Here is a 14116-nt window from a genome sequence, read left to right as displayed (position 1 = left end):
GGTTCTATCTTTTACATTTTTTGTTTTCAATATAGTCTGCCCGATCCTACAGCACAAAGACTTGACTTTGTCTTTCAGAAAAATAGGTATCAAAGAAGGAGGCTCAAACTTTTAAATAATTTGAAACTATATCTTAAATTTTTTCTTCCTCGAACTTCATGTCACCACATCAGTTTAATAATATGTGGGCAGCTTCTTCCTCGCAGCCAAAGCCATCTCTTGTCCTTATAAAGGTTTGAATTAGAAACAAATCACTTCTCCATGTTGCAGCCTCCCAATGTAGCTGCACTTAACTGAAGTAGCGAACCATCAAAACCAATATTCTTTTATCTTTTGCATCACTGGTTGTACCTATCTTCTCAAAATTGTAAAATGCTGAAATGCAATGCTATCATTTAGGAATGGATGACATAAAAGTTCTTCTGAAAGTGAACTGACAAGTCACCGGCATTGAATTTCTAAATTGCAGGGAGTTCACATATGCAACTTCCGCACAAATAAAATTTTAAAGAATTTCAATTTACTAATCATAAGATAAACTGCCATATATGATACTGCTGCACTCAATAGAATACGTTGAATGAACCAATGGCTTCATCAATCTCGGCCTCACTAGGAAATAGATAAAGGATGGCAGCATGGCACCATACTAGATTGTGAATAAAAGTTTAATCATGGGATCAACAAAATCTGAATGCCCTTTGAGATGAAAACAAACCCTAAATTAAAACTAATACATTTGTACATAAGGGTGACTAGTTTGCTAAAGAGTTGAAATAGAAGTTTTATATATTGGAATTAAGCAGTCTCTGCCAAACTATCAATTTAATGAAACAGAAAAAAGAACCACTTTTTTTTCTGAAAGATGATCGTTTATTCCTCCTTTATCCGTGATGCCATAGCAAGTCGTAAGCCTTTTAGGCTAGAGACTCTAATGGCATAGCAAACCTGATAAGGGCAAAGAAGACTGTACATTCACAAAAATCGCTTAGACAATAAGCCATAAGAGCCTATACCGTTTCAAAGTCTAAACCAGGTCAAAAGTCCTACAAAAACAAGGTGAAAAGAAATTCTACATAATCAACAGGAACAAACTAAAATAGAAAACAACAAAGAGCCTCCTCAAAAAGAAATCCACATGAGGATGACAAAGGAAACAAAACAGCCTGAGCAGAGTCGTAAAGAAGGCTTCCAACCATGATGGATTCAGGACTTAAGCCTCACATTCGCCACAAAGAAAGGTGGTCAACTCAAAATCCTCAGCCAAACAGGAATAAAAAACCAAAGCAAAACCTCCAAATCCACAGGCGTCAAAGAAGTTCCCAACGCTCCACAAAATCGAAGCAAGGAGTGCTCAAAAACCAAGAACCTTCAACAACAAAGAACATGACAGCAAGCACAGAAACGAGCCAGAATCTCCCCAAAAAAGTCAGAACAAGCCCCTCCTGAGTCAACCTAGAGTCCCGAAACAGTGCACCACATGAAAACCAAGGTGCTCCTTCACGCACCCCAAACCCATCCAACCAAGCATACCGCCCTGTGACAAACTCAGCCACCCCAAGAATCCAACCTCCTCCATTGATCAAGAAGGAGGGAAGGCCAGTCCTTATCAAGCCACAAACACCAAGCAACCAAACACCCTTACTCCCTTAAATGTGCAACTTGAAACTAATCCAATCCATTATGTGCAAGTTAAGATTGAAAATTTCAAACTTTATTTACTCCAAAAGGAAAATCTTCAAGCTTTAAAAAACCAGGTTGAGAAAATATACAGGGCTGGGTTTGTCTAAGCTAAGAACTTTCAAAGATACAACCCAAATCAAACCAATATGTTTAACCTTTCATCAATCCAATATGCATCTGTACATAATAGCTTATCTTTGGCACCTACAGGCTGATGACTAAGAATCTATACGTTTATATATGAAGTTGAGTCTCAAAATACAAATAAAAATAAGTTGACCTTCACCTCATGTTAACCTCCCTAAGTAATTATCAACTTCAAACATAATTAATAAACTTAAAGATAATTACCTGTGTAGATATACACACTGACAAATTAGCTCCGACATGGAAACGGCATAAATTCCAACATCATTCATGTGGATACGACAACCTTCAACATTATAAATCATGAACTAAGGTATTTAACCCTTCAGCCTAAACGCAAAGGTTGAAAATTGACAAAACAAGCGGCAATTTCTTATTTTTCGTATATTTGGTGGTAGTAACTGAATCATATCAAACGACCATTCAATCCAAGGGTTCAAGACATGAAATCCCAACTCATGAGGTAAAGGAAAAAATAAAAATAAAAATAAACCTATAAATCTTTACAATCTTCTCTTCGAAATTTTAACACAAAAAGGGAGTTCTCTCACTATCACTTCTCTCTAACCGAAATGATAGTAATACAATCGAATATGTATCACAATTTTTTCAAAAAGAAATGAGAAAATTTGCTTAAAAGCAAGCAAGGGTTTCGAATTTTAGAGAGGAAACATTTATGAGATTTGGAAAAGAAAGAAAATGAAAGAAAGGATCGGATTCTCACCTGGAGAGAAGCTGAAAGGGGTTAAAACTGTGTGGGAGAGTGGAATTTGGAAAAGCAACGAGCAGCAACCGAAAGAATCTGGGCTTCCCAGATTTAAATAATGGAGGGAATGTGGTCCCATTTTATATAGGCTCCACGAAATCCCCTACTGCTACGGGTAGAACCCAAGCCCAATACAGGTAATATAAAACCCAAATATGCTCCAGGCCCAAATATGCTCGTTAAATTAATCAGATAACACGTCAATCCTTTGCATAACAAAAGTTGCATAACAAAACAATATGGTAGCTTATGCTCTAAAAGAAAAAAGGGTTTCAATAGTTTATTTCTCGAGTGAGCTGCTTCTCCAAAGCATAGAGTTATTATAATACTAAGTATATTTATTTCAATTATAGCTACATGTATTTTTATTTAAAAATTTTTAATTTTGATTTTTTTCCAAATTAAAAAAAAAAAAAAAGGAAAGAAATAACTCAAGAGGTACTAATTAGACTTTGGTTTTAAGAAAGAAATAAGTCAAGAGGCACTCATTAGAATTTTTGTTTGAGACAGTGCTAAGCTGTATTATTTGATTTGTCATGTTAAACATCTATTAGGAGATTTTAAATGATTATTAGGACAACTATACATTGGTGTTAATCACAGAAATGTTTATGAGGAAAGGCCTTCTCTATCTAAGAAGGAAATTTCCCCCGACAGAAAAAGAGACAGAGCTTGACTGGTGAAATTACAAATGAAATGACAATGTTTTCTTGGCTATATATATCAACAGTGTTGATCACAAAAATACACTCTGATCAGTCTCAGACAAGCATACGGATCATATGCAGTTCCAGGCCTACTCAATGCAACTTGCACGGCTCTACCCCACAATTTGCCTTCAATAATTCTGCGACCTTTATTGACAGGTGAAGCTGCATCCAAAAAAGCATGAAACTTAGCACTGTAACTCTGATCAATGCCTAGAAGATGTTAATAAGTTATGACCATCGATTTCAACAAATCCAGTTTGATCAGAAAAAACCAATCAACAAAAGAAAAAGAACAACCTTCCTTTTCCTTGCCATCTTGGCGTATTAGCTTGTGAAAAACTAGAGTTTCACATGCAACTCTGATGGTCTCTGATGACATTTGAAATTACATTCTCTGCAATGTGTGCAGTTATCAATCACCGTTAATTAGTCTTGTCATGGGGCTGAAAGGTTGTTTTCCAGATGAAAATCAAATTAGTTAAGATTTTAATCATTGGTGAAGGCATTTCTTTGATAAGAATCTGACCTTGGAAGGTTATTTTGTCTCTTCACTGATGATCAGAATTTAGTTAAGCAGATTAAGAAGAACAAGAAGGTCTTGCTCCTGTTGTTTTTCAGTCGGTCCTGGAACCTGAAAAATGCACCCCCAGTGGCCCTCGCAGATTCAATATGTCATCATCCAAGGCACAGATCCATTATTTCTAATCATCAGAGCTAACATAAACATTTCGAGCGAAAGAAGAAGAAGAAAACAAAGCAACAGAAACAGTAATTCGGCAGAAATGTGATTCTTGGAAACTTAATTAGCAGATCTTAATATATCTATATAGTTACAACAAAGATGATCTGAACTTAAAAAAAAACACATAAACAAACACAACATTACTCATGTACTTCCCATCTAACATCCTGAAAAACTCGCCGGCCATGGCCAGATTCATCATGATGACAGCCATCATCAAAATTCTGTGAATAGCTAACAGCATCATAGTGAAAAGACAAAGGTTTTGATCCATATATGCTGCTCTTGCCATCCCTTACCAACCTCCTTAGCAGATTTCTCCATCTCCTCCTCGTCTTGTCACTGCTGCTGCTTCTATAGTGAATGCGTGAGTACTCCATTTCTTCATGCACAGGGAAGCATGATGGGGACATCATGCAACCGGAAAAATAAAAGGATCGGCGGCGGCTGAGATCTCTCTCCATTTGAGACATTGGTTTCTTCTCCCCTTTCTAGCTAGACTTTATTTAGGTTCGAATTTGATGATGTCAAGTTTCTCTTGTGTTTCCTCAACAATCATATGAGTGAGAAGAGGATGTTGTGTCTTTTATAAGTAACAAGAATGATGGCAAAGAATGCAAAGCTTTATCCTTTTTGGCACTAATTCAGTGGGCCTTTAATGTGTACTAGACTATTATTTAAGCTCGCAAAAGTTTTAGCTGGATTAGAAAAAAGAGCAGGATAATAATCAATTAATCATGTGATCCCTAACATTCAAATACATTGGTTTTTTTCGCTGACTTCTGATTAGTTCACAAGCCAATTATCTTCCTTATTAACCACATCAACTCCCAAAGTTGATCTGATGTGATACAACCTGAGCTTTGGATTCATACAGGGTCTAAACAAAATCAGTCAAAACACAGAATTAGTTTGCTTGAACTTAGATATCAAAAGAAGGCCAAGTTGTTCTAATTGCTATGCTGATCCTGATCCAATAATTCCCAGGAAAATACAAAAATTAAGTTAATAACAGCAAAACAACAGACAACAATATTTTCATGCACTCACAACTGATAGATAACGCTGTGTTGTATAAACCCCAAAATGAATAGCAAGGTTACACAAGAAAGTGGCACAGCTCTCTTGCAGGTCTTTCACTTGAATTTTCAATACCTTTCTTAAAGAATTAAATTCCTGAAATTGAAATGGAGAAATAGTATAGTATCCAAATGCAAACAAAAACAGTGAAAGTAAAGAGTATGAAAGTTTTCTTGCCTTTTTTGTCTTGGCAATTCCTGTTTTCCTTTAAAAGGAATTTATATATTTTAGCCAGAAGGGCAGAACCTGATCATGCTGGGTTGGTGTCTGTTGAGCATGTAATTAATAGTATTTAGGTTTGGTGGATTGCCCATAAAGTTGCCAAGCTAATTAGGAATAGGCAAATATAAAAGCTAAAGTGAAATTTACAAATAACCAGTCACGTTGTTAGTTGAGAAGCATCGGTCATCAAACTACTTCCAACTTTAATCATGATAACATTAACTTTCTTTTAATATATGATGGTAAGCACACTTAATTGTCTGAAGAAATGCTCGTGACTGTATCGTTTTCATGAATCCTCGCCTCATGAAATGAAAACAGGAAGAATCTCAATCAAACGATACTTGATTGATTGAACAGCTTTGCTGTTATTTCTTAAGGAACATTAATGGTGGTAGGTGTGACAAAGAGTGTGTTTGACGCCTTATTTTATATGCTCAAAGATTCTCTTAAGGATACAAAAGCTCAATATACTAGTACTAAACAAAGGTTAGCTACCCTCTTGAATTGAATAAGAAATAAGAACTTTTATCACTTTTTCTTAAACCCAGAGATCCTGTTGTTTTGCCTAAGCTAACAATAATGTCATGGTTCAAACAATTCATTCAGAAATTTTGATTCTTGAAGCAAAGAAGAATTAGCTGAATGGGTTAAGCAAGTGATCTTGGTACAACAAAACCTGCTTGTGGCTACAACCCAACACGAAACTAGTGGGCACTAGGGCTGGGGCTTAGTTTGTCGTATATATCTGAAAATTTTTTGATTTGGGAAAAAAGACATAAAAGCAAGCAGGGTACGTAGACACTGTCATATGCAAACATTTCACTCTTCTAGGATTCAGGGTCCCAGCTCCATCCCTGTTTTATCGTCTTCTATCTTTGGATTCTGTTTTCATCTTTACGGTAGTATATATATAAACCATGTTGGATATAAATGAATTACTGTTTTAATTTGGTAAATGTGTTGATGATTATGACATAAAATAAAAGTAACTAAAAATCAAAACATATTTTCTATGTACTTGGACTTCCCCCCACTCTATTTACGTCACCAAAACAAATGGTAGGTGAAAATGCCACGGCATCGTTTCTGAAACGGTGATGGAAAGAAATGGCATCATTCCACCGACTATACTGACAAAAACTTAATGGTTCTGATCAATACGTGAGATGATTGCTGAGGAACAAAAATCAACATTTCCCATGATTCAAGAGTGGGGTAATAGTCATTTCAACTTCTGCTATTAAATCTAGCTCCGGGTAAACAGGTTACAGGTTTTGAAGTTGAGAAGGTGATTGAATTTGTTATAGGAATTGTGAAAAAACAGGTTTGCGTGCACTTGAAGAGTGTCGTTGAACCTGGATTTTGACTTTGGTTCAATTTCTGTACATTTTGATCTTAGTTAATAATTCCCTGTGAAGATAAGGTTAAGGTGAAGGTGAAGGTGAAGCACACCTTGGCCCAACATGATCCACAGCCGAAACTTTTCTAACCGTTGCAGGTGATGTATATTCCTCTTACAAGTAGAGTAACATATGTCTCCTATCTACCCTCCATTTATCATTGATCAGTTTACTGTTGCTACTTGAAATTAATTGTCAATCTAGGAAGTCGTGCAACTGTTATGGAACATGATTTACCTCCTCTGCAAATGTTTTGAACAGATATGGGATAATGGGGAATGGGTTGCTCAAGGAGATCAGTTAGGAAAAATGATAGAGTAAGAGAGATGAGCTTTGGGTCATAAACAAAAGAGAACGGGCTTTATATAGAGTGAGAGTAAAGAAGATTATATTCCATGGTTGAACCAAATCAAACCAAACTAACTATCCAAGATTAAGTTATGTTGGTCTGAATCAATCTGTTTTTTTGCTTTTTTTTTTTAAAAAAAAAAACATTTCGGTGTAAGACAGCAAATCACATTTTGAAAAGTTGTAGAGCATTTGAAACTCATCTGGTCAGGCCAGGGACCCCATGTGGAGAAGCTGAAGTATGTCTTGGACCAAAGACTTGGCGTTTCACATGTTGAGAAAGGACGCAACTGGACAAGGATGGTGGGTGCACATGGCCCGAATCAATGAACTTGACCCTGTTTTGCTGTAGCAATGTAGCCTGTTAAATCTGCTTCGGTTAAGCGGCAGACGGGGGATGGGGGTTGAGTTGATTCTTCAGACAATTAAGTTTTCTTTTGCTTTTTTCCTTGATTATCATAATTAGTGTTTTCATCTACTTGTTACGTGGGCTAAAGGGGTGTAAGGCCCCGTTTGACTGGGGGACATATCAAGGGGACAAACACGGTGGTTTAGCTGGCCGAACGCGCACCCTACATTTGGCTTTGCCTGAAACCTCAAAGCTGAAAAAAATAGTTGAATTATATTTATGTTGAAAAAATCAAACAAGCTGGAATAGCTCAGTTGGTTAGAGCGTATGGCTGTTAACCATAAGGTCGGAGGTTCGAGCCCTCCTTCTAGCGTTTTTGTTTTATTTTTCATGACATTTTGGGCTGGCCTGGTTAAGACTTAAAGGCCCATGGGTAAATATTCCGGTTTCATAAAAAGGGTTAAGACAGTTTAATTTCACATGACATTTTGAGCTGGCCCGGTTAAGACTTAAAGGCCCATGGGTAAAATTTCGGTTTCATAAAAAGGGTTAAGACTTAAAGGCCCATGGGTAAAAATTTTCTTATATACTGAATAGTGTTTTCATTTTATTTTTCATGACAGTTTGGGCTGACCCGGTGTCATAAAAAGGGTTAGACTTAAAGGCCCATGGGAAAATATTTTCTTACATACTGAAGTTTAGTGTTAGTGCTCAAGCCCAAGCCACTGTCCCAGCAAGAAAACTACATAATTTTGGAGAAAATGACGTCTTGAGTTAGCGAGGAAGGGTCCATATCTTTGGTGGCAAACTCTGTCTCTCAAATACATTCAGATTCTATCAGCTTATATTTCTGAGGTTTTAATTCTGTGGCTAAGAAATGCAGAGTTTTGGATAGGCCTTTCATGGCTAGTTTCGTTGCCATGCATATCTGACGTTGGATTTCCATAAATCCTTATTTGATCATGTAAACAAGGGAATGGTACTAAAGATAATCGGCACTGGCAATTAGCAACGAAAGGCAAAGACAAAAGGGAGCACATACTCAGTGGGAGCCACCAACGGTTGGAGGATAGTCGTTACTCGTTAGAGAGACAGCAGCACTTCTTCGCTCTGAGGAGAGCCAAACCAGCTTCGAAAGGAAAAGGACTTGAACCCACAGATTTCAAAAATCGGCTTCCAACCACCAAAAGCTCACCCTCAACCTATGCCACAAACCAAGCCTTAGAGACATACCCATACCCTAAGTAACAAACTTCTTCCACAGCTTCAGAACCCTAAACTCCAAAAGAAAGAAGAAACGAAAATGGCAATGGCAATGGCGCTTCGACGACTCTCCTCTTCCATCGACAAGCGTTTCCGTCCTCTCTACAATGCCACCTCCCTTTATTACATGGTTTCTTCTTTTCCTCTCTTTTATTTCTTCTAATTCGATATTCTGTGATGGTTCCTTTTTTAATTCTTTTCTTTTTCCTCTTTTTTTTGGTGCAGTCATCTTTGCCAAATGAAGCTGTGTACGAGAAGGAGAAGCCTGGTATCACTGTAAGAACTTCATTGTTTTTCTTTAAACTTGTTTAGTTTAGATTGAAAGTACTTTTTTCTTATTTGAATTATTCGATTGAAAAGTTGTTCTCCTGTTTCTTCACAGTGGCCAAAGCAACTGAATGTTCCACTTGAGGCCGTTGATCCTGAAATTGCTGACATCATCGAGCTTGAGAAAGCGCGCCAATGGAAGGCAACAGCATAACTATTTTCAATCAACTAACTCCCCTTTTTTTTGCTTTTTGTTTTTATTTTTTTAAATAACTTTGTTCTCAATGATACCCTGTTTTTGGATTGATAACATGTTGAAGTAGCTAAAATTTACTGAAAGAAAACCCTGTTTGATTTTGAAGGGACTTGAACTCATTCCTTCGGAGAACTTCACTTCGGTGTCGGTGATGCAAGCAGTTGGGTCTGTCATGACCAACAAGTACAGTGAAGGGTATCCGGGTGCAAGATACTATGGAGGGAATGAGTACGTTAATCAATTCTCTAGTCCTTTCTTCGTGCTCATATTAAGTTTTGTTACTATTATTTTCTTGGGTGTTTACTTGACCGGAATCAGTAAATTCATGTAGTATCCGGATGCTCTAGTGGTTTTAACTTTCATCTTGTAGGTACATCGACATGGCAGAGTCCTTATGTCAGAAGCGTGCCCTGGAAGCATTCCGGTTGGATCCTGAAAAATGGGGAGGTAAGATATGTCTAATTTGGTTATGGCAAGAGAATTCATAGCAATAGTTTTTTTTTTTTTTTTTTAAGTTTGTTATTTATATTGGAGGGTGAATAACGTACCTAGAACTTTACAGATGTAATTACTCACTGGGTGCTTACGGAGATAGTAATAGGAATGGTTAGGAAAGAAATTTACTGCATGAGCTTTCATACCATTTGGTTGCTGACAGGCTTTCTCTGTTTATCATGCTCTGTTGTCTGGCAGTGAATGTGCAGCCCCTTTCTGGTTCTCCAGCCAATTTTCATGTTTACACTGCACTATTAAAGCCTCATGACAGAATCATGGCACTTGATCTTCCTCATGGTGGGCATCTTTCTCATGGTTATCAGGTACTTCAAAATTACATAGCTAATTTTGTTGCACTGACTGTCCTTACTTGCTAACAGTATTTAAGTACACTGTGACTTTGCAAACAAGTTTAAGCTAGAGTGCAAGACATTATTCTCTTCAAACATCAGAAGATGCCTCAGCAATTGCTGGAATTACTTAAAATGAAATTACGGGGTTGTAAATGTATAATTGTCCCTTAATTTATTTTTCTTCTTTGTTTTATTTATCCAAAACAGTGCAGAGAGTAAAAAGATAGTGGTAATAATTAAGAAATGAGGCTATTATTTAGACATTTTTTAAGCATTTCCCTTGTTATTTCTAAGAACAGATACTGAGTACAAGTTTAAGAAACACCAAGAGCCACTCTCATTCCCTCTGTCTTGGTTAAACTTCTAGAGTCTCTCTCATAGTCCCAGCCTCCTTCCAAGTTTTCTCCTGACACAGATATTCTGTCTAGATTCCCAGCGTCGTTTTTAAAACAGACAGACATATGAGTTGAATTCTTGAAATAAGTGGTCACTGATATTTCGCCTGTTAGTTGAAATTTGAAGGTCTTCTTTTGAAGCTTTCATCTCTTGTGCTGCTGTATGATAATGCATGCAACATTCTTTCTCTTTGGAAGTGTAATCCTATAACCAATGAATCTATGTCTATATACTCTGAGGATTAAGCAGGATTAAATTCTGAATGTCAACAGTTTCTTAGGATGTCTTCTTGTTTGTATCATTATTTTTGTGTTGTGGCTTGATGCTTATGTGGTTTCTTTTGTGATTGCATAGACGGACACCAAAAAGATATCTGCTGTGTCTATATTTTTTGAGACAATGCCATACAGATTGAATGAAAGCACTGGCTATATTGACTATGACCAGGTACTTTATCAGTTTTCATATTGTGATGGCTTCTTAGTTTTTCTTTCATCACTTTTCGGTCAAAACAGAATACAGTTTCCCAGATTGCAAATCAGTTTTTGTTTACAACTATTTTCCTTCCCAGTAAGGCAACACATATTTTTCTTCTGCTAGTTAGCTGACACTGTGCTGCATCAACTTTTTATATTACTTTTAATTGATAGAAGATGTCCCCTGTGTAGTTTTGGTCTAGTTGAGCAGCTTTTGTAGTTTTTCGTTTTATCAGATTCCCCTGAATCGTAGTAGAAGTTTTTCTTGACATCAAAGTTTTTAATTGCAGATGGAGAAGAGTGCAACTCTTTTCAGGCCAAAATTAATAGTTGCTGGTGCTAGTGCTTATGCACGCCTATATGATTATGCACGTATTCGAAAGGTAGCCTTTTTTAGATTTATCTAAAGCTATCCAGCTAAGATTATCAATTTGTCATACATCGAAGGTCGTGATTTTGACCCCATTTGGATGTTGCATTTGTTATGTATTAAACCAGGTTTGCGACAAGCAAAAAGCAATAATGTTGGCAGACATGGCACACATTAGTGGTTTGGTTGCAGCTGATGTCATCCCTTCACCTTTTGAGTATGCTGATGTTGTAACCACCACAACTCACAAGTCACTTCGTGGGCCTCGTGGAGCCATGATTTTCTTCAGAAAGGGACTGAAAGAGATTAACAAACAAGGGAAAGAGGTTAGCCGCTGAAAGTAAACATTACCTTTTTATAATATCTAGCTCATTTTTTGCTCAATTCTCTTTCAACATGTGAGTGGAACAAAAATTTAGACTAGTGACTTTGTCTGCAGATTTTCTATGATTATGAAGACAAAATCAATCAGGCTGTCTTTCCTGGACTTCAAGGTGGCCCGCACAACCACACAATTACTGGTCTTGCGGTTGCACTGAAACAGGCAACTACACCAGAGTATAAGGCCTACCAAGAGCAAGTCCTCAGTAATTGCTCAAAGTTCGCACAGGTATCATTTGCAAGATGTAGCAGAATTTATTCTACAACAAAGCATGGAAACATCCCTTGTTCTCATCTACTTGATGGAGAATTATTTTTCATTTTGCTGAAGTGATTCTTTATATACATTGAAAAAGAATGAACATATACCAGGAGGCATCCTTATGGATGTGTTCAAGAATTTTAAACAATAAATACGTATGATTCTCTCTTCTTAAACTCAGTAGTTTTAACCACCAAAATCTACCAAATTTGCAGACTCTGGCTGAGAAGGGATACAAACTTGTTTCTGGTGGAACAGAAAACCATCTAGTTTTGGTTAATCTGAAGAACAAGGTAAGAGATAGACATTTTATATCCTCTGGCTACTTGGAGAAAATAATAAATCTGGTTTAAAAGTTCTCATACCTTACTTCTTGGTTGTTCTTTACAATTTTAAATTTGCTACTCTGTTGAGTTTTGATGGAAGATGATGCTCTTTACTAGTAGAGATGCTGACTTCATGAAAAGAACCTTATTATGAAGGCTAGGATGAAACTAAGCTTTTATAGCATCTTCTCTACAGGGGATTGATGGCTCCAGGGTTGAAAAGGTGTTGGAAGCAGTTCATATTGCAGCAAACAAAAACACTGTACCTGGAGATGTGTCTGCTATGGTTCCTGGTGGCATCAGGATGGGTAAAGGCTGTTTTTTGTAATTTTGTGCTCACATGACCTAAACTTATTCTTACAAGTTGAATTACACTCCAGGAACCCCTGCTCTTACATCTAGAGGATTTGTTGAGGAGGACTTTGTTAAAGTAGCAGAATATTTTGATGCTGCTGTGAACTTGGCAGTGAAAATCAAGGCTGAAACAAAAGGTTTTTGCAAGCCTTTATTCCCTCTAGTGTTATTCTCTCTGAACTTGTACTTGGCTGACTATCAGTTATATCTGCTCTATAATGCGTATGTTAATAGTACATAATTATTCTAGGTCCTGAGTCGTGACTAGTTCTGTTGCTTGACTCTACTGATTTGTGGCTGCGTGCTGTTGATTTTTTTAAACCAGGGACAAAGTTGAAAGATTTCGTGGTCACACTGGCTGCTCCTAACTTTCAATCTGAGATTGCAAAACTCCGCCACAATGTTGAGGAGTATGCAAAGCAATTCCCAACAATTGGATTTGAAAAGGGAACCATGAAGTACAAGAACTGAGAAACCAACCTTGTCTGCAAGGTATATGATTGATTAACTCACCATGCTAAGAGTCATTTCTTACTTCTCTTAAGGTGAATTAGTTGACATCTAAAACCCATTTATGTTCTTCCCCCTTTGAAAAGAAATTGTTGCCAACATATACTATGCTCTTTGGGTATGTCAGCATCTATACTAAGTGCCATCTGATGAATCTTTTAGGTCTTCCATATTTGTGACAACCATGTTATTGTAGTTCTGTTCTTGTTGTCATGTTCTTTGCTGATTATATATCTATTCGGAACAGGTATGCATGTGCTAGTGTGATTTTTCGACTGGTGGAGGCAAACGAGGAATAAAATTTTACCAGCAGGCCAATTGTGTAGAATGTGAATTAACAGCTTTTATGGGTATAAATGAGAAAACTTTGGTTTGAATCTTCACTGAATGTGTAAACATACATACATACATACATACTTATCGACACTTTGAAGTAATAAACCTGCTTTGAGATCAAAAGTAATTTCATCTTACTGCCTTGCATTTGATTCATATGGTAGATGCAAAATTCATCTGAGTAACAGATATACTCTCGAATCGTTATGTTCATCTGAGTACCGGATTGTTCAACCACCAGACCAAAATGATATCGGAAACAAGAACAAGAAGTAACTCATGACATTTGTTTTGGAAATGATCATCATGAAAACCCTCTGATGATGCCGCAGTGGTATTATTTTCCATAACTAAGCAACTTCACCTTGTTGGCCTTTTTGGATCCCTAGTTAAATCTGCTAGAACAAGATGGTTGAATTATGAGCACTTGATTTCGACCAATCTTTTTAAAGAGAATCTTAGGCCTTGACTATCCATTAAACTGGTATCTACTTCCAAAGCAAAGGCTGCAGCCACTCTTGGAAAAAAAAAATGGAGCAACTCTATTTTTAAAGTGCTTGGAAGTTACTTTTAAGTAAGAACACAGTAAAGAGAAAGGGAAAAGTAGACTAATAATAGCCA

At 37.0% G+C, this 14116-nt stretch overlaps 2 protein-coding genes and 1 non-coding gene across 7 annotated transcripts; 2 read left to right on the top strand and 1 right to left on the bottom strand.

Moving 5' to 3' along the window:
• Positions 1-3092: 3092 nt before the first annotated feature.
• LOC18611411 (uncharacterized) lies at positions 3093-5445 on the bottom strand. Of its 5 annotated transcripts, none has more exons than XR_016026179.1 (4): positions 5099-5445; positions 3833-3937; positions 3604-3700; positions 3093-3468 (listed from the first exon to the last, which is right to left on the bottom strand). XR_016026179.1 is itself a non-coding variant. In XM_088806098.1 (2 exons), the coding sequence occupies exon 2, from the start codon at positions 4519-4521 to the stop codon at positions 4189-4191; it is 333 nt and encodes a 110-aa protein (XP_088662224.1). In that variant the 5' UTR covers positions 4522-5224; positions 5306-5436; the 3' UTR covers positions 3977-4188. The 5 variants fall into 5 exon arrangements, 1 of the variants encoding a protein (XP_088662224.1); XR_016026172.1 differs by having other exon boundaries at positions 3604-3749; positions 5099-5443; XR_016026180.1 differs by having other exon boundaries at positions 5306-5438.
• Positions 5446-7749: 2304 nt separating this feature from the next.
• TRNAN-GUU (transfer RNA asparagine (anticodon GUU)) lies at positions 7750-7823 on the top strand. Its single transcript has one exon. It is a non-coding gene; the product is annotated as a tRNA-Asn (tRNA).
• A 690-nt stretch (positions 7824-8513) lies between these two features.
• SHM1 (serine transhydroxymethyltransferase 1) lies at positions 8514-13618 on the top strand. Its single transcript, XM_007047647.3, has 15 exons — positions 8514-8843; positions 8939-8989; positions 9096-9182; positions 9343-9464; positions 9607-9683; positions 9930-10054; positions 10835-10927; positions 11247-11339; positions 11455-11652; positions 11766-11936; positions 12185-12262; positions 12492-12603; positions 12676-12786; positions 12975-13141; positions 13407-13618. The coding sequence occupies exons 1-14, from the start codon at positions 8754-8756 to the stop codon at positions 13118-13120; spliced, it is 1554 nt and encodes a 517-aa protein (XP_007047709.2). The 5' UTR covers positions 8514-8753; the 3' UTR covers positions 13121-13141; positions 13407-13618.
• Positions 13619-14116: the final 498 nt, after the last annotated feature.

This window comes from Theobroma cacao, chromosome 1, assembly GCF_053813885.1.
Source record: "Theobroma cacao isolate CCN51 chromosome 1, ASM5381388v1, whole genome shotgun sequence".
Classification (NCBI taxonomy): domain Eukaryota; kingdom Viridiplantae; phylum Streptophyta; class Magnoliopsida; order Malvales; family Malvaceae; genus Theobroma; species Theobroma cacao.
Note: the sequence above shows the minus strand (reverse complement) of the source record. Positions and strands in the feature narration are given on the sequence as shown.